The 19,235-nt window shown below is 39.1% G+C and overlaps 1 protein-coding gene across 6 annotated transcripts in view; it reads left to right on the top strand.

Moving 5' to 3' along the window:
- The first annotated feature begins 9,654 nt into the window (after positions 1–9,654).
- SLC35D1 (solute carrier family 35 member D1) overlaps positions 9,655–19,235 on the top strand; it is a 51,330-nt gene continuing 41,749 nt past the window's right edge. For 2 of the 6 annotated variants that reach the window (XR_012379414.1, XM_073896574.1), the window contains exons 1-7: positions 9,655–10,387; positions 11,209–11,242; positions 11,340–11,426; positions 12,114–12,181; positions 13,788–13,859; positions 14,672–14,740; positions 16,789–16,891. Coding sequence is in view for 5 of the 6 variants with exons in the window: in XM_073896574.1 (XP_073752675.1) it covers positions 10,185–10,387; positions 11,209–11,242; positions 11,340–11,426; positions 12,114–12,181; positions 13,788–13,859; positions 14,672–14,740; positions 16,789–16,891 (636 nt within the window). In the remaining variant the exon portion in view is untranslated. The remainder of the gene's footprint in view (positions 10,388–11,208; positions 11,243–11,339; positions 11,427–12,113; positions 12,182–13,787; positions 13,860–14,671; positions 14,741–16,788; positions 16,892–19,235) is intronic. The other 4 variants (XM_073896572.1, XM_025871793.2, XM_025871792.2 and 1 more) reach the window with 3 other exon arrangements.

A 19,235-nucleotide genomic window follows, 5' to 3' on the forward strand; every position in this document is an offset into this window, starting at 1 on the left:
TACCACTCAATAATAGCAAAACAGAGCAAAACAAATAATCTGATTTAAAAATGGGCAAAGAATTTAGTAGACATTTCTCCAAAGAAGACATACAAATGGCTGACAAGCATATGAAAAGATGCTCAACATCAGGGAAAGGCAGGTCAGACTTACAACAAGAAATCATCACCTCACCTGTTGGGAAGATCATTATATAAAACAAAACAAAAAGAAGATAACAAGTATTGGTGAGGACGAGGAGAAATTAGAATCCTATCCACTGTTGAAGCAAATGCAAAATGGTGCAGCCACTATAGAAAATAGTGTGGCGTTTCCTCAAAAAATTAAAAATAGAACTACCATATGATCCAGCAATTGTACTTCAGGATATTTATTAAATATTTAAAAAACTTGAAATTTTTTTTTTACTTCCTTAGATATGAAATTTGATTGATTTGATTTTTTTTATTTTTTTAAGTTTCTGTTTAAATTCCAGTTAGTTAACATACAGTGTTATGTTAGTTTCAGGTGTAGAGTATAGTGATTCAGCACTTCCATACAACATCCACTGCTCATCACAAGTCTCCTTAATCCCCATCATCTCTTTCACCCATCCACCCTCTGGTAACCATCAGTTTGCTCTCTATAGTTAAGAGTCTCTTTCTTGGTTTGTGTCTCTCTGGTTTTCCCTATGACCACATGTTTTGTTTCTTAGATTCCATATGTGAGTGAAATCATATGGTATTTGTCTCTCTCTGACTGACTTATTTCACTTAATATAATGCTCTCTAGTTGCAACAATGCTGGTATTTATTATCAAAGAATTTAAAACAGAATTTCAAAGAGATATTTGCACTTCCATGTTCATTGTAGCATCATCACAATAGCTAATACATGGAATCAATACAAATGTCCTTCAGTGGATGAATGGATTAAAAGATATATATACCTACAATGGAATATTATATTAAGTGAAAGTTGGTTAAGCATCTGCCTTCGGCTCAGGTCATGATCCCAGGGTTTTGGGATCAAGCCCCATGTTGGGCTCCCTGCTCAGCAGGTAGCCTGCTTCTCCCTCTCCTTTCCTTTCCTCCGGCTTGTACTCTCTCTCTCTTTCTCTCTCTCTGTCAAACAAATAAAATCTAAAAAAAAAAAAAAAAAGCCTGTAGATAAATTTGGACAGAATTAACATCTTAACAATATTGAATTTTCCAATCTATGAACACAGTATAGCTCTTCATTTATTTAGCTTTCCTTTCATTTCTTTCTCCAGTTGAGAAGACCACTTTATTAAGATGACATTTGAGTTAAGACCTGAATTAAGCTATAGCATGAACCATGAGGCTATCTGGAGGAACAGTATTCCAGGCAGAGTATAATAAGTGCAAAGGTCCTGAGGTACAGTGTTCTTTGAGTGTTCTAAGAACAGCAGGGAGGCCACCGTGGCTGAGTGGAATGAGGTAGAACAGAGAGGGGCAGAGGATGAAATCACAAAGGTAACAAGAGACCAGGTCATGTAAGACCTTGTAGGCCATTGTAAGGTTTTGGATTTTATTTAGAGTAAGATGAGAAGTGATTGAACAGTGTTGAGAAGAGGTGTGACATTTGGTTTATTTTTTTAGGTCACTTTGGGTGTTTCAGTGAGAAAGGATTAATAGGGAAAGGTAAATTGAAGATAGAAGCAGAAAAACCATTGCAGAAAAATTTATAATATTTTAGCAAGGCCATATAGTGACTTGGACTAGGATGACAGTAGAAGTAACAAATGTCAGAATATAGATATATTTTAAAGATAGAGTTGATGGGATTTGCTGAAAGTTAGATGTGGGCTGTGAAAAAAGAGAGGAGTCAAAGATGGCTGTAAGGTTTTGGGCCTAAACAATTGGAAGAATAGTTTTCTTCAGTCTCTGAGGGGAGATGTTTTGGAAGGTGTTTATCTGGCTTACAAGGAGTAAGAAGGGGAAAAAGATTTTTTCTAAAATTTTTACGCACCATTGAATTTTAACCACAGAATTCAAGAATTTGCAGTCTATACTCTTGAGTATATTTCAATAGCAACCACCTGTGCATTATGGTCTACGCATAAGTGGTAAGAGGAAGGCAATAGGCAAAAAGTAGGAAAAGAATATTTCAATTAGTAACTGAAGTTATTATGCCTCTTCAGGAGCATGCAGGAATGGGTATTAATGAGTCTATGGGTAGGGAAGACCTCACTGAAGATCATCTATTTTATTTGAGACTTGAAGAAGTTAGCCAGCAGAGGGAGGTGGGGTTTGTGGGGACAGAAGATTAATCTATAAGTCAAGTAGTGAGCAGGTTTAAAGATCCAGAAATGAGAAAATGTGTTTGAGGAACACATTAAAGAGAGTCAAGTATGAGTATAGAGCAGGGAGAACCAAAAGGAGAATGTTGTGAAATAAGGCAGTGGGTATGTTTAATCCTAACAATTAAATCTGCAGTTTTACAAAACCACTGTGGCTTGCTGTGGGGCTCCTCAGTAGAGAATGAACTGAAGGAGCACAGATGCTAGTTATCGAATCTTGGTGAGGGATGACGATGATGGCAGTGGGTTCAAACTTCAGAGACATTCAGGGGCTTGTGGACGACAAATGAGAAGAGAGAAGCCCTAAGAATGACTAGTTACTAGGTTTCTAAGGTGAGCAACTTGGTGGATGGTTGTTCCTTTTATGAACACTGGAGTGCCAATTATGAAGTTATTGTCTCTCAGCTCCAAACCTTGGACTAAATTTGGACTATGTGTTTCTATTCTGCTTTGTGAAGCTGATGCTTGTATTTTGCAAACCACATTCCTGCTTCGCCAGCTGGCTGTATGTGAGGCTTGGCCATCGGTGGTGCTAGGGAGACTGCAAAGTTGGAGGAGAAAGAAAGAAATGCCCTTTACTGTCTGCTTCCTTTTAGCATTTCTCCAGCAATGATTCTTCACCCCAGAAGCAGCAGGCCCTCCCCAGAGAAGTAGCTGAATGCAGTTTGCAGTTTTCCCTGCATTTTCAAAGTCAGTCTAATCATGCTCCTTGGAGCCAACAGCACCTACAAGATTGTTCTCCCTCTTCAAAGCCTGGATCCCAGGCTATGGGGAGCCTCCTCTGAACTCAAAGATTCCAGTATCAGTTGAGTAGCATCTCTTCCTCAGATGTCTGAGTTTTAGCTATTGGGGGGACCCTCTACGTTTCTAGGTTTAATAATTCTAGTCTCTCCCCTTTATTTCTTCTGCCTTTCCTGCAGTTGCTACCTCCATGATTTCTTAGAGAATTTTTTTAAACCTTTCATTTACCAAGTTAGTATTTCTTTATATTAAATTCTCTCTAAGCAAATAAACCAATGTGCTTTTTGTCTCCTAACTAGATTGGTACAGAAATTGTTGCTAGGAATAGTCCCAGGAAACAGACCCTAAAAGATGGGATCCGGGCATTAGCTTGGTTTTGTGCTTGGGCTTGACTGTAGTGCTGAGCTCCTTGTTAATAGGAAATAAATGCTGGTAACCCATGTATGCAGAAGTATCACGATTAATTAAGTCATCACCTGTAGTTGATTGTGATAAAGTGCCTACTGAAACAAGTGCCTTGGAGCATGTGCCTGCTACATTTGACTGTTACAACAATGGCAATGACTATGACTACTGGTGGGAAATAGATTCTTCTGAGTACACCGAAGCACTTACAGAAAGAAAGTACCAACCTCGGGTCCTTACACTCTCTGCTCCGGTCTCATCAGAAAGGCAGAGACATTCCATGGCAGCCCTAAAAGAATCTCGTAGTTCTTATAGCAATGGGGCTTCCATTGCTAAAAATGAACGAACATTTAATTGTCCAGTTCACAGTTTTTATATCAGTTGAATCTATAGTCTTGCCAGGGCTCTCATGTAGAAATTAGGAAAATGATAGGGAAGGAGAGGGGACCCCAAAACTCAAAATTGGGGATACATCTGGTTGGACTTAGTTCAAGTTGAGAATTTTGAAATCTCAAGTCACTTTGAACTTCTTCTGTCAGTGGCAGCAGTCTGAGGATATTAGCCTTTCCTGGCTTGAAAACTATCCTCTATCCCCATAACTGGGGTCAGATGTCAGCATGCTCCAGGGGAACAAGTAGAAAGTCTGACCCAGGAGGAAGCAGCTTATAAATCCCCCAACTTTGCAAGATTTTCCTAATTTATATCACTATAAACCTATGGAATATGTATAGGAATGGATTTTAAGGAAGATGGAATATAACACTGGATTAGGCCAAATGTATTGATATGAGTACACTTACCGGAGGTTCTGGATTCAATGTGTTAGCCAGGCAGGTGGGAATAGTCTAACAATTTCATTTATCAGTTGACAGAGACTCGGGCTCTATAGTGACCTCAATGAGACTGAGATATCATAATGTAGATGAAGGAAAGTATAGGGAGATAGGGATATTAGAGTGCCTTTATCATGTGTAATTTACACATCCATCACTCAACTAAATCTTGAGGATCCAGAGGACACTCTCATCACCAACACACTGAAAAATCACATTGTTTGTAAGGCATGTACGTCCTTGAGAAATTCTTTCATGGCTGTAAGCCAAGTATAATTATGGGAAATTTCACTATTGAAATACTGTATATTTTCCTTGAAGTATTCCTCAAAGGGACCTGTAGTCATTTACTAGAGTGACTGTGTGCTGGGGAAAAAGAAATACCTAGACCTTTTGGGGATTATCAAACATTGGCGAATTGATATTAATTCCTGGGTATCTATATCACTGTAATCTACCAGTGGAACTGGGGGCTTAGATGAGTCAGATATTAATTGGAGTCTTGGCCCAAATTTGAAACACAGTGGACCCAGTAGGTCTGCAGACCCACTGTGTGGTTATTTATCCAGTTCTTGAATGCATAATTAGAAGAGATACACGTTTAGACATAATAGATATACTTGGCAACTGGCAAAATCCTTACATTGGCTCTTTGACCCATGGAATAAGAACCATAACAGTAGAAAGAAGGAAGCTTCTGGAACCTTTCTATCCTACCAGGAGAGTAACCAAAATGAATGACATATCTTCAGGGAACTTGCAGAGATTAGTGTCCATCACCAAGACTTGGAAAGATGCATGAGTGGTGATACCTATCACATTCTCACTTAAGTGGCCTGTTTGTCCAATGCAGAAGGAAGATCTTGACAAATATCTGAGGATAATCATAAGCTTAATCAGGAGGTGATTTCAGTTGTAGTTAATGTTCTACATGTAGTATTTTTACCGAAGCCAATTAACACTCATGTGGGGAGATAATAAAAGTAGTTTGGGATGGGTTGAAGAGTGATGGGGGGTGGGTATAGAGAGGGTTAGAACCATGGTCAATCGGTGGATAGTAAGGCCAAGTTTGCTGAGATAGGAGGATCTCAAAGCAGCCGATTTATGATGGATTTGTATGGAGTTCAGTTGTAAACACATGGAGTTTGAAATGTCTTTGTATTTTCAATGCCTAATTTGATGACTGGTATTTGTGAATGGGTCATGATTGACTATGACTTCAATAATTTTTCATTTCTTTATCCTAGTTATTCTTCTTCATACAGTTGATAAACACTAAACTTGGTAATTGAAGGAGGAAATGGTATTGCCAGACTTCTTATAAAAGCAAGTTTGTTCACCTACCCCAAATGAGACAGGACTGTGTAGTTTAGGAGCACAGACTAAATGCTCAATATACTGGGGCCAAATCTGCGTACAGTCACTTAGAACTGTAGGACTCAGGGCATGCCTAAGACTCCCTCTTGGCCTTTGTTTTCCTGTTTGTAAGTTGTTTTACCATACCTACTTCCTAGAGTGGTAATGATGAAATAAAATAATAAATTACAATAGCACATGGCCAGGCTCACCATCAGTAATCAATAAGTTCATTCCTTCCAGCCCAACATAGAGAAGTATAAGGCATTGCAGAGAAGCTCCATGCTCCTTCCATGCTTTTTGGTTCTCGGAATTTTCAGCGTATCATTCAAATAGGAAACACACATGACCTTTGCTCCATGGCTGTAAAATAATCAGTGGTGCAACATGGCAGGTCCCTAGGATGATCTAGGCAGGCAGTGAAATAAGAAATTGATAAATGGAGGTAGACACCAAAAAAGCCTACATAAATTCCACTATAAGAAGAGCAAGTGAGGGCGCCTGGGTGGCTCAGTTGGTTAAGCGACTGCCTTCGGCTCAGGTCATGATCTCGGAGTCCTGGGATCAAACTCTGCATGGAACCCCGCATCAGGCTCCCAGCTCAGCGGGGAGCCTGCTCCCCCCTCTGACCCTCTCCCCTCTCATGCTGTTTCTCTCTCGCTCGCTCTCTAATAAATAAATAAATAAATAAATAAATAAATAAAATATTTAAAAAAGAAGAGCAAGTGAGCTAAGGGAAAGGGAGAAGTTCAGGGAAAAGAAATAGCATGAAATAATTTAATAAATAGTATACAGAATTAATTTTCCCTTGTGGAGAAACATGATGGCTAAAGCAAGGTTTTGATAAAAAGACATGATTTAATTACAAAAAAGATTTTTTCTGCCAGTAATTCCACCTAGCAAAATATAAAATGTGTCAAGCTGCAATGTTGACATTTCCAAATAGAGTAGACTTGTATACCAATGAGAACATTTAAATCGTTTTTCCAATCTTGCACAATTTTAGATGTTTCTACTTTTATACATTTTTTTAAATGACATGTGAGTCTCCCAGATATAGTTCTGTGATTAATATTACTGAGGTTAGGAAACAGGTCTGAGCACCTGAAATACCTAAAAGTACCAAAAAGTCTAAATACCTATAAAAAGAAAAAAAAAAACAACTAGAGCATGAGCATCTATCTCTATGGGTACCTGATACAAATGCTTGACTCCATTAGACTTCACAGCATTTTACTGAGGGCATAAAGCATTCCTGGTATTGAGAAAATCTAATATAGTTCTTGGCCTGTGTACGGTAGTTCTTAACAAATATTTATTAATAAATAACATAATTATGCTGAGAAAAACAACAGTAGCTTCTTGGATTAATACTTTTAGGAGATTAATTGTCATTTAATTTTGTGTAATTGCAATTGATTTATTGCAGAAATGTGTACCTGGCATTTCATCCCTCTACTGCGAGGTGCTTGAACCACGTGGCCCCTTTCAGTGGTCTCCATTGCTGCCATCTGACTTTATAAAAGAGGGTTTCATTTTTATACAGTGTTAGTGGGAATACAAAATTGGTACAATCTCTTTGGAGATAAATTTGTTAATGCTATTAATTTTTTAAAAAGCCTTTAATTAAACAATTCCACCTCTAGAAACTTATACCTCTACAAAGTTGAATGGACAAGGATAATCAAAGCTTCATTGTTTATAAACCAAAAAACTGGCAACAACCTAAATGTCCATGGGAAAGGTTACATGAATAATGATGCATCTAGCTAATGGAATTTTCGGCAGCTGTTAAAATGAGGTAGAATTTCTTTACTGCCACAGAAAGATCTTTAGAGGAATATTAAGTGAAAACAGTTTGCATAAAAATAATAATGATAATTGTAATTATTATTATTATAAACACTTGTGAGGTATGTACTATGTTCTAAGTATTTTACCTTTATTAACTCATTCAATTCTCACCACAACCCTATGAAGTGGGTGTTACTGAAATCCTCATCCTATGGATAAGGAAACTGAGGCACAGTATTGTCAAGTAACTTGTCCAAGGTCACAAAATTAGTGTCAGAGGCAGTGTCGGGCTTGAGGCTCAGTGTTCTTACCTGGTTCTATTCCATGCATGTTAAAAAATGCATAAAAATCCATGTGTGTAAGTATACATGTGTATGTATATGGATATGTACATACATATGTATTCATATGTGTATGGAACATGGCACTAAATACAACCTCTAAACTGTTAGCAGTTGCTTTCTTTAAAGAGTTGGTAGAAGAGGAAGAGGGGAAGATACTTTTTATATGATACAAGTTTATTTTGCTTGTTTGCTTTTGTTATGAGGGATATTATTTTTATAGTAATTTTTTGATGGCTGTTTCCCAAAATATAACTTTCTAGTTATTTTTCTTCTGCTGCTAGCAATTAAGGAAGACATCTGCCCATTTTCCTCATTGTTAAAAAGTTATTCATTCAGCAAAACATTTAAACTGTGCTAGGTGTCCCTGACTGTCCTTGTCCTTAGGGAGCTCACTGTCTACTGGAACAGACTGACATATAAACATGTAATCCCAGAACTTCTGTAATGGGGATGTACAAGGATGGGGTGGGAGGGGCACAAAGGAGAGATATCAATTCTGTGGAAGGCATGGAGGGGCAGTGTGAAAGAAGGTACCCAAAGAGGAGGTAATGCTTTGCCTAAATAACAAAAGAAAAGTAAGAGTTCTTCAGGAAACAGGGGAGAGGAGGGAGAGAAAAAGCATCCCAGAAGGAGGGAAAAATGGGAGTAAAGACACAGAGGCAGGAACCCACATTGTTCTTCATGGGACTGGGCATAGTTTAATTTAGTTGCAGCTTATGGAAGGAAATGTGAGGAGCACCTCTGGAGATGTGGGCAGAAGGAACATCCCCTAAGTTCTTGTGGGCCATGTTAAGAACTTCATTCCGTGTACCAGTGTTTCCTAAGGAATATTCAAAGAACAAAGGTGTTCGCGGAAAAACTCAAAAGGTAAGGATCAAAAGATATACACAGAATGGAGTATTATCTAGCCTTAAGAAGGAAGGAAATTCTGACATATCCTAAAAGCGGATGAACCTTAAAAGCATTACGCTAAGTGAAATGTCAGACACAAAAGGACAAATACCGTATGATTCCACTTACATGAGGTACCCAGAATAATCAAATTCATAGAGACAGAAAGAATAGGGTTACTAGATTTTGGGGCGAGTAGGAATGGGAATGACTGTTTAGTGGTTACATAATTTCAGTTAGAGATAATGCAAAAGTTCTGGAGATGGGTAGTGGTGAGTTGCACAACCATGAATGTACTCAATGCCGCTGAACTGTACACTCAGTGGTAAAATGATAAACTTTATACTAAGCATATTTTACCATAATAAAAAAAGGTTGAAATGGCAAATTTTATGTTATGTACACTTTACCACAATTACAAAATATGGGATAAAAGAAATAAAAACGATAAATAATTCAAATTCAATTCTTTTTTCTTTTTTGACATTAAAATTAGGTACGTCATTTCTTTCCTCAAGATGATAATAATGATTTGTTTCTGTTATGTGATAATGGCTGCCACTTACTGAAAACTAGCTGTGTGCTAGTTTTACATCCATAGAGATAAAGAGATGCTGGCCCAGAGAGGTCAACTAATTGATCCAAGAGCACGCGGTTAGTGAGGGGGCATTTCTGGGATCCTAGAATCGGAACTTGCTCTGTCACCAATCCCCAAGTTGCTTGATTATCCTACTACTTTTTTTAGATGTGTCTACATTTTTCTTAAGCAAGTTTTCCCTTGATCTGCAAAGAAGGTATTGTTTGGTGTTTTCTGGGTTCAGAAAATGTAAGAAGCCTGAGGGAATGCAGAATGAAATGTTTGTTGAGTGTTTCCTTTTATCCCCGTATGATACTTTTTAAGTACTTTGACCTTCTTAAAGAGAGACCAAAAGAGCATTCAAAGGGAGTCTAGACGCTCCCACCACAGAGAACTACTTAGCCAGCCACCTGTTACCGAGGGGAGGATGGTCTGTACTTTTGTTGCGGTTGTTATCTGGAGAATACGGCTCCGGGGCCCCGGGCCGCCAGCTTCCCCGGCTTTAGATACGCTGCCGCAGAGACCCCGCGCAGACTCGCGCGCAGGCGCGAGACGGTGGCGGCGTTCTGTGGCTGTGCTTTGGCGCTTGGCGCTCCGGTGTTCCCGAGTGGTTTCCCCCTTGTCCTGTTCTCTGCGCCCGAACTCAGAGTCACCGCTGCCCCTTCTCCAGGCCCTCTCCAGCCCATGCCTAGGCCAGTCCCGGCGCGGCCCCTACCCTCTGACCCTGCGTTGCCTAATGCCCGAGCAAAGTCCCCAAGGGTGTAAAACCCGGCCTTCCTGCCCCTGGGCGGGGACGGGCGGCCACGGTTCAGGGAGCTGAGGCGGCGAGGGCGCAGCCGGCACAGTCTACCGGCCAGGGCCCCGCGAGTCCCCTGGGAGCAGGCCCCCCGCACCGCTCAGCCCCACCGCCAGGCCCGCCCGCCGCCGCCGCCGCCGCAGCCATGGCGGAAGTTCATAGACGTCAGCATGCCCGGGTTAAAGGAGAAGCCCCCGCGAAATCCTCCACACACAGACATGAGGAGGAGCTGGGGATGGCGTCGGCCGAAACGCTGACGGTGTTCCTGAAGCTGCTGGCCGCCGGCTTTTACGGCGTGAGCTCCTTCCTCATCGTGGTGGTCAACAAGAGCGTGCTCACCAATTACAGGTAGGGCCGGGGCGGCGGCCGCGGCCGAGGCCGTGGGGAGGAGCGCCCGGCGGCGGCGGCGGCGACGGGGCGCCGGCTCCTTGGACTAATGCTGCTAAAGTTGAAGCTGAACAAAGTTGGGCGGGAGCTGGGGAGGGCGGGCCGTGAATGAGCGGCCCGGGCGGCGGGGCCGGCTTGGCGCGCGGGCCCGGGGTGCGGGTCCAGCTCCGGGCGCGAAGCTCTGGACCGCCCCGCGCACGTCTCGACCGCGGTGGGAAAGCGCCCGCCGAGCAGCGCCCTGGAAACCTTGCTCTTCAGAGCGATGGAGCGGAGTTGCTTCGTGACTTTTGGCTCTTGTGCATGCCAGGCTGGGAGCAGAGCGAGGGATGCCCTCCCTTCCCTGCAGCCTGGGCCGGGGTCCGGGGCTTCAGGGTCCTCGAGTTCGCTGGCGGTCTCTGGGGATGGGCGCATCCTTAAGCTCATTTAAGACGATTCTGCTGCTGTCACTGGGACCCTGAGGCAGAAGCAGAAGCATGTTTGTTTTAAAGATGTGAAACCGTTGAGACCCACGTCTTCACCCATTGCAGGCAGCTGACTGAAATTGTGGACTCCGACAAGATGAGACAAGTGGCCGCCCGAGGCTACAAAATCAGCGGTGTTGCCTGACAACCAGCAGGGATTTTTTTCTCACATTTTCATTTGGATAAGGGGCATATGTTGGTGTTTGTTTCAAAATATATTTTAAGGTTGTAGATGTGCAAATTGAATTCACAGAGCTGCGTTTGGGTTTTTCTGACCATGTATTTTTTTTTCCTCTCTCTCTCTCTCTACCTTTTTTGTAGATTTCCCTCCTCACTATGTGTTGGACTTGGCCAGGTTAGTTGGAATCTTCAGCATTACGTGGTTTATGTCGTTAGAACTTCTGTGTGTGTCTTTATATGTAGAACAGTGAATCTGTGTTCTCTGTTTACAGATGGTGGCCACAGTGGCAGTTCTCTGGGTGGGAAAGGCGCTCAGAGTAGTCAAGTTTCCTGACTTTGACAGAAATGTACCTCGAAAGGTAAAACAAAACAAAACAAAAAACATCTTATTTTCTGAAAACAAATCACTATATATTTTTATCAGTCCTCTGCATATTTAAAAATGGCAATCTTGAAATCGCCCAGAGTAGGTATAATGAAGGTAAAGAATAAATGTAGTAATATGTGTTTTAAAAAGTCCTACCAACTCTTTAAAATTAAGGGAAAAAGGCCCCCAGAAATCTTGTGTTTTTTAATTAATGAACACTTGCTGGGAGTACAGCTGTTTTGCATTTTCTACGTCCATCTAATCTAGCTGGTGTATCCTACATTCATTATTCTTTGGGTTTATTTTCTTACTATTCTGTCTGCCTCTGCTTGACTCCACATGAAGATGAAATGCCTTTTTCTGCTGACAGTAGAGCCATGGGCTAATATATTATCATATTTTAAAGCAAATGATGTTTCTCTTTCATATGGTTTGATCATATTCATATTTCTGTTTCTTTTTTCTTCTCCATTCTTCCCTCTGTTTGCCATAGTAGTGCTCTTATCCAGGAATAATGTTTTTTGGGTTCTTCATGGGGGCCAAAATTGTGTATGAGTTCTAATCTTATGTTTTAAGTGGAAAGAATTTGATCATGTAAACAAAACTGTTTCTGTTTGAAAGGACCTTGTTTTAGCTATCTTTATTATTGAGCTTTGTTATCCCTTTTTAAATTTTCTAGACGTTTCCACTACCTCTACTATATTTTGGGAACCAAATCACGGGACTGTTCAGCACAAAGAAACTGAAGTATGGATAACTTTATTTTACTAGTGAGGTTAATATGATGTATTCTTAAAACTGTACTTGAATGTCAAATATTTAACACATTGTTATTGATTCTGGAAAAAAATGAAAGAACCAGAAAGCTTCTGTTACTAAATAAGATTACATCAGAGGTTTTAGTTTAAATTCTTTTAAGTTTGAAAAGAAAGAGTTTTTGTTTGTTTTGGGTTTCCCCCCTTCACTTTGATAATAGAAGTCTTAAAATGTTATAAAATGCTGTTATAGGAGATTTTCATTATTTTTCCAGACCTATAGTAGTGAAGAGGTCTTGGGATTTCAATTCTTTTACACAATTTATAAATACTATATTTTAGGCAAATTCTGTAAGCAAAATCAGAGAGTGGTTATGAGAACTTTTGTAGTTTTTCTTTTAACATGAGGTAAAGTAACATCAGATAGAACTCTGAACAAATATGATTAGTATTATACCAATGACCATAGAGGCAGCATATTCACTTTTAGAAAGAAGCAGTACTCTGCTCTGCAACAATACTGTTTTATTATCCTCTAACCTCTTAATTCTTGGCTTCTCCACTTGAGGAGTGTAGTTATGTATTAGGTGTATGTGATATTAAAATTATACACGTGGAGAAGGCATTTAACAGAAATCCATGGTTTCACTACTTACACTGAAACTAACCCCCTGGCATATTAGATGATTGTAAAACAAAATGGGGAGATCTCTGAGAATCAGAGACAAAGTGTTTTTCATTTCCTTTTTCTTCAGACCCAGGAAATGTGAAAGAATGACCATGATGGTATCTCTGGGGCAGGGTTCATGGAAGTCAAATTTATCATGGGTGGGGTATCCTTTTCCATCTCATTACCCACTTGGAAAGAAATGTAGACCTGCTGCAAAGTGCTGCTTGTATAGAATTTGCTCTTTTTCATCCATTGTCATCCATCTATCCATCCATTCATTCACACCCTATCTTTGGTTGCCAGCTAAATATAAGGCACTTTGGAGTGAGATGGGATATATTCAGAAATAACTATATTGCAAGAGGCTGTGTGTTTGACTAGTGCAGGCAAAGTGCTCTGGTAATTTAAAGGAAGGCAAAAGTACTTCCACAAAAGGACAATCAGGGAATATTTCATGGGGTGAGATTATCATAGATGCTGTTTGGAGGGTTGGAGATGTTGTTTTGTGGAGGGTGGGTGGAAAATAAGTTCAGTCTACTAAAGAAGGAAGAAAGAGGTCTTTTAAAAACTAACATGGTTACTGTTCAGGGTGTTTGTATAATAGGTAGCGTAAAATTAAAAAGTGGCTGTTAACTAGCCTTTGATAATAGATATGTGATCTCTACCATTTTTAATAGGGAGCTTGATGGTTCTCACTTCTAGTAGTTTTATAAAAGCAATTCTTTCAGGCTTTCAAATAAGAATTACTTCTAGAGAGAAATAAAGGTTTAATCACAGATTAACCAATATGGAATGGAATTAATCAGCATAATGGAAGGAAGAGATTAGCATTATTTTAAGGTACTTATTTGGAGAGTCTTAGTTAAAAATAAATTGCTAAACTGTATTTTACCTAATTATATTTTTCCCTTTTTTAAATTTTCTGCAGCCTGCCAATGTTTACAGTTCTGAGAAGGTTCTCCATCCTGTTTACAATGTTTGCTGAAGGAGTTTTACTCAAGTGAGCTAAATTTCTAATATATCTAGTCTTTAACAGACTTTGGTCCTCTTTAAAAGGGGCCCAGAATATGTGAGAGAGTAAAATTACTTGTCTTGTTTCTACTTTATCTTTTGAGAAGTTTAAGCACTTTCTTCCTTTGCTATAGGAGTTGATAGTTTATGGGATCAATAGTTGGAGAGATTATGAAATGGAGTTGGAATCTGTCTGAACATGAGATATACTTTCAAGGATTCCTATACCTACTGTTGCCACTGAATGACGCTGGGTCAGAAACATCAGTATAGGTTTTAAATAGTGTTCCTGTCTTGGCTACTTTTACTACAAATGTGTGTGACCTTTTTCCACTTAAAGAAATTCTGATTTGCAAAAATTGAAGCTCAATAATGATAGCAAATATACGAATATGAAAGAAATGAATATACTCTTTTTGTATACGTTTTTGCTTCATCAAAGGGATTCTTTGAAATACCCAGTTCCTTGGAAACATTTATAATATGACTGTTTAGGGGCGCCTGGGTGGCTCACTCATTAAGCATCTGCCTTTGGCTCAGGTCATGGTCCCAGGGTCCTGGGATCGAGCCCTGCATTAGGCTCCCTGCTCGGCAGGGAGCCTGCTTCTCCCTCTCCCACTCCCCCTGCTTGTGTTCCCTCTCTCGCTGTCTCTCTCTGTCAAATAAATAAACAAAATCTTTAAAAAAAAAATACTGTTTATAGCTTTTTTAAGGAAAACATTTTTTTTGCCTATGTTGCAGAATGAATCTGTGAATAACTAAAGGCACATGTATGCACTTTTTAATTATTTTATTTTGTAGGAAGACTTTTTCTTGGGGTATTAAGATGACCGTATTTGCAATGATTATTGGAGCCTTTGTAGCTGCCAGGTAAGAACATATTAAGACCACATTAGAAATTATCAACAGTTATTGATAATAATCAATTACCAATAAAAAAGAATTTTGTATAGGTTAAGTAAGAATCATGTCTTTGAAAAACATCCAAAAGACTCTTTGGGAAGTTAAATCTTTCTGGCCATATTAAGGTCAAGGCTGGCAAAATCTGATTCTTCTACTTATTGAGCACATACCATACGCCACACAATATGTTTGGGATTTTATATGTATTTATGCATTCTTTACAACACCTCTGAAAGATGTGGGTATAATTTTCCTATTTTTAGTTGAGGAAACTAAAACCTAAGTTCAGAAACTTGGTCAAGGTTACGCAGCTAATAAATGGCAGCACTGGAATTTGAATTTGTGCCTGACTCCAGAGCCTGTGTGCTTTTATAAATCATGTGGTATTCTTTTACTTTACATAATGCTAAAGAAAATAGTGTCTCAGAAAAGGCAAATGATAATGAATTATTTGCCTTGTGGTAGAATAATAATACTAGAATTTCTTTATTTGGCCTCACTTAAGATATATCACAAGTGCCATGACTTAGATGTTCTTTTAAATTACTGAAGCTTCTCCCATTGTTTTTAAGTTTCAGTTTTAAAATGGAGGGAGAAAGCGTATGCCCAAAGACTCAGAAAATTAAAGTGATGGCTAGAAGCCTTCTACATTTTTCTTGGACGAGGGCATACATGTATGGGTTTGCTAACGCCACAGATTCTACCTGACATAGATTTTCTGTCTGGGAGTTCAGTGTGCTTCTTGGATTGGCTCATTTACCTTCATCATTCCTGTAGTATAGGCAGGGGGAAATATTCTAAGTCAAATTCCACCCTAAATTTCCAAGTGAAATTTCACTCTTTAAAAAAAAATGAGAAAAAGGATAGAAAAATTGGTTACTAGAATTTGGTTATATAGCTGACTGTTTTTTCCTTTAAGTAATATAGCCTTCTTGAAGAAAAATTCTATATGAGCCTCTAACCTCTTTGAAGCATTTCCATAAAGCTGGTGGGATCCAGAATTGAACCAAACAACAGGAGTTCCTCAGGGCCAACCCTGGCCTGCAAAATGTTTCTGAGGAGGATTGCTATCTGATCAGCCTTATCTAATCAGAACCTGTCACTTGGGAAAGAGATTGGGAAGAAGGGAGTCTGAAGTTAGAAGGTTGTCAGGCTGCTTGGAAGAGGGGTTATATATTGGGCTAGTTCTGCCTAAAATTGTAGGGGCATATAAAGTTCCTCAGAAGTCTTATTCTATGTACTAGTTTAGCTATAAGTACATAGTATCTTTGCACAATCCCAGGATGTTGGGCCACTATTTTAGCTAGGGTGCTAAAGTATATTGAGGGCATGCTTTCTTAGATTTTCATCATTCTGTTCAGTTTACTAAGTTCTGATCTTGTGCCTGGTGCTCAACTAAATACTAGAAAACTTCAGTTTCCCTAATCCTGCTGGTTATAGCTCATAGGCTTTTTAAGCAGTCATTAAGGTATTTGAGTTCCTATTGTGTGCTTAGACACTGTTGTAGCTTGATTTCAGAACAAACTACAAATTATACTTCAGAAATTCCACCCAGTGACCCAAGCACCTGTACCACCTGCGTTTTGTGTGAATGAATCCTTGGAAAATGACATGTTAACAACTTCATCTTTTTGGTTTCCTTCTCTCTGAAATTGAGCTCTGATGCCTTCTTCTTGCTTCAGATGTATTATAATGGTGAATTTGGTTACTTGTTCTTGTTGTCTGACTTTGAATTCAGAGCAGTGCTGTTAACTGACATGATTAATTATTGCTAATGATTGTGTTTAAGCGTTAGTACTTCTCATATCTGAAGGCTTCCCTATTGAGTGTGAAATTGCAAATTATAACCAGGAATCAAATACTTGATTGTTTATATCAAGTATCAAATAGTTGATAAAATGTCTAATGTTCACTTACATAGATAAGAATATGTTCTTCCATTTATTGTACTTCAGACGTATTTAAAATTACATGCATGTTGTTTAAGCTATTAAAGTGTTGCTTGTGTTTTACAGCTCTGACTTGGCATTTGATCTCGAAGGATATGTTTTCATTTTGATAAATGATGTCCTGACAGCAGCAAATGGTGCATATGTAAAACAGAAGTTAGATTCAAAAGTAGGTAGCAATCTAAATCTTTAAGAGATGTTTACTGATGTTGGGAGTAGTAATGTCAATTTGTTAGGAAAGAAGAATACTTAGGAGAGCTGGGAAAGACCTAGGGATCTCTGAGAGTAAAATGCCTATACTTTGCTACTCACATAAGAAACTTTTTCAGTTATTAATTAACAGTTAGATTTTATTGTTAGCTTTTCTGGAAGGGATTGGGTGACTATTGACTTTGGGAAAGGGTTGTAATTAGGGGTGGGTTCATTACAGAAAAGTGTCATAAATGTTCATGGCTGTGTTCTAGAAGAGTTGGTGAGGGACCTGGATAAGAAGAAATATCTGGAAACCCTTGAGCAGATTTGAGGAGAAGTGAGTGTTGGAAGGGGCTGCAGAACAAGAATGGACTTTGTGTATCTGTCCCACAAATAATGGAAAACTTTAGGAAGCATTAGGATTGCTCTCTTTTAGGAGCAATGCTGAGTTCCTTGGCCTAGATCTCATACACATGAACTTTCCATACCCAGCCCTTTTCTCTTAACTTACAGCATGCATACAAAGGCTTTACAGATATTTTTTGTCAGACTACTATATACTTTGAATATATACACACTAAATTTTATTTTTAGATCAAGCCAGACCATCAGAAAGCAGAGAATTTGAGCCACATTGCTTTAGCTACGTTATGGCATAAGTTTGCCTTATTGTAAGCAGCTATGTGGTTCAATCGGTTGAGCATCAGACTCTTGGTTTCAGCTTGGGTCATGATCTCACGCTCTTCAGATTGAGCCCCATGTGGGCTCTGCACTTGGGGTGTCTGCTTGGGGTTCTCTCCCTCTCTCTCCGCCTCTCCCCCTGCTCACAGATGCAAGCATTTGTGCTCTCTCAAATAAATAAATAAATCTTTTTTTAAAAAAATAAGCAGCTATGTAGAACTCAGCTGTATGTATTAGCATCGTTATTGAAGGAGCTGTCCTTTTTATCATGATGTATCCTGTGTAAGGACCCATATGAGATTTCACAGATGCCACCACAGTTTTTCCTGAACAGTGGTATATTTTTTATCTCATAATTAAATCTTGTAACTGACCTTGACTTTATCTTATTTCCCTACCCATGTTTCCTAAATCACATGGCCTTACCTGCTTGGTTTTTAGTCTGCTCTATATGTGCAATAATTCTGAAATTACTTTAGGTCATTTTTTTTAGTTGATACCGTAAATACAAATGCTCAACTACTCAATAGTACTATTAGTGTCAAGTTTGTATTGTCTTGGCAGGGGACTTTGCCTGCTCCAGAAAGAACCATAGAATGAATGGCCATTCCAGTAGCTTTCATTATTTTCAGAGAAGGTTTATTTTGAAGATCTTTGAAGAAATGGGGTCAGTGTAGATTGTTTCCAACAAATTTTCCTTAAATATACCTTTATATCTTGTTCTCCATTTATTTGCCTTGATGACTTTGTATGATGATTGTATTTTAATGGAAGCTACTACTATTAAAATTTTTTATCTTTTTGAAGTAGTTAGACAAAAGGGAGCAGTTAGAGATTAGTTTTTTTTTCCTCAGCCCATTTGCTGCTTTGGGAAATAGGTACCAGGGATAACATTCCATTTGTCCAGCAGCCTCAGCTGTCTAAAACAGTACTACCCAATAGAATTTTCTGTGTTGATAGAAATCTTATGTATCTCTACTGTTCATTAACGGTAGCCACCAGTCACATGTGGCTGTTGAGCACTTGATAAGTGACTGGCACAACCAAGGAACTGAATTAGTAGTTTAGTTATGATTAGATTGAAATAACTGCAAATGGCTAGTGGCTACTGTATAGGGCAGCACAGTCTAGAGTACATCCTAGAGCCTAGAAAAAAGCAAAGCGTGTTTCTGAGTATTTTATTCCCAGGAGAGTCCTTCAGTTCCTCCCTTAAAAATGACTTATCTTGCATTAGAACTTTTAAGCATACTGATCTGCTTTTCATACTTAATGGATTAGGAGCGGCATACTAGAAGATGGAATTCTATGTAGAGGCAGAGATCCGGTATAAAAGGTCAGCTAACAACAAAAGATACAAATAGGAAAACTATAAAAGTCATAAGTACTCAAAAATGGAGCAATTAAATGACATTAAGGGCAATATCATATAAGAACACAATACAGTAGTGCATATTTATGGTGACACCTTAAATTCTGTTTTAGTTGATATACTACTCTGTTTAAGAAGGCAGGGAAAAAGATACTCAAAATAGTTAAAATGAGAAAATAAGAACAATTTGACATTTAAGTTTTGGGTATTTGTGTTATCTGGATGGGGTGTGTGTGTGTGTGTGTGTGTGTGTGTGTGTGTGTGTGTGTGT

This window comes from Callorhinus ursinus, unplaced genomic scaffold, assembly GCF_003265705.2.
Source record: "Callorhinus ursinus isolate GAN/ISIS: 27379988/994484 unplaced genomic scaffold, GSC_fseal_2.0 scaffold9, whole genome shotgun sequence".
NCBI lineage: Eukaryota > Metazoa > Chordata > Mammalia > Carnivora > Otariidae > Callorhinus > Callorhinus ursinus.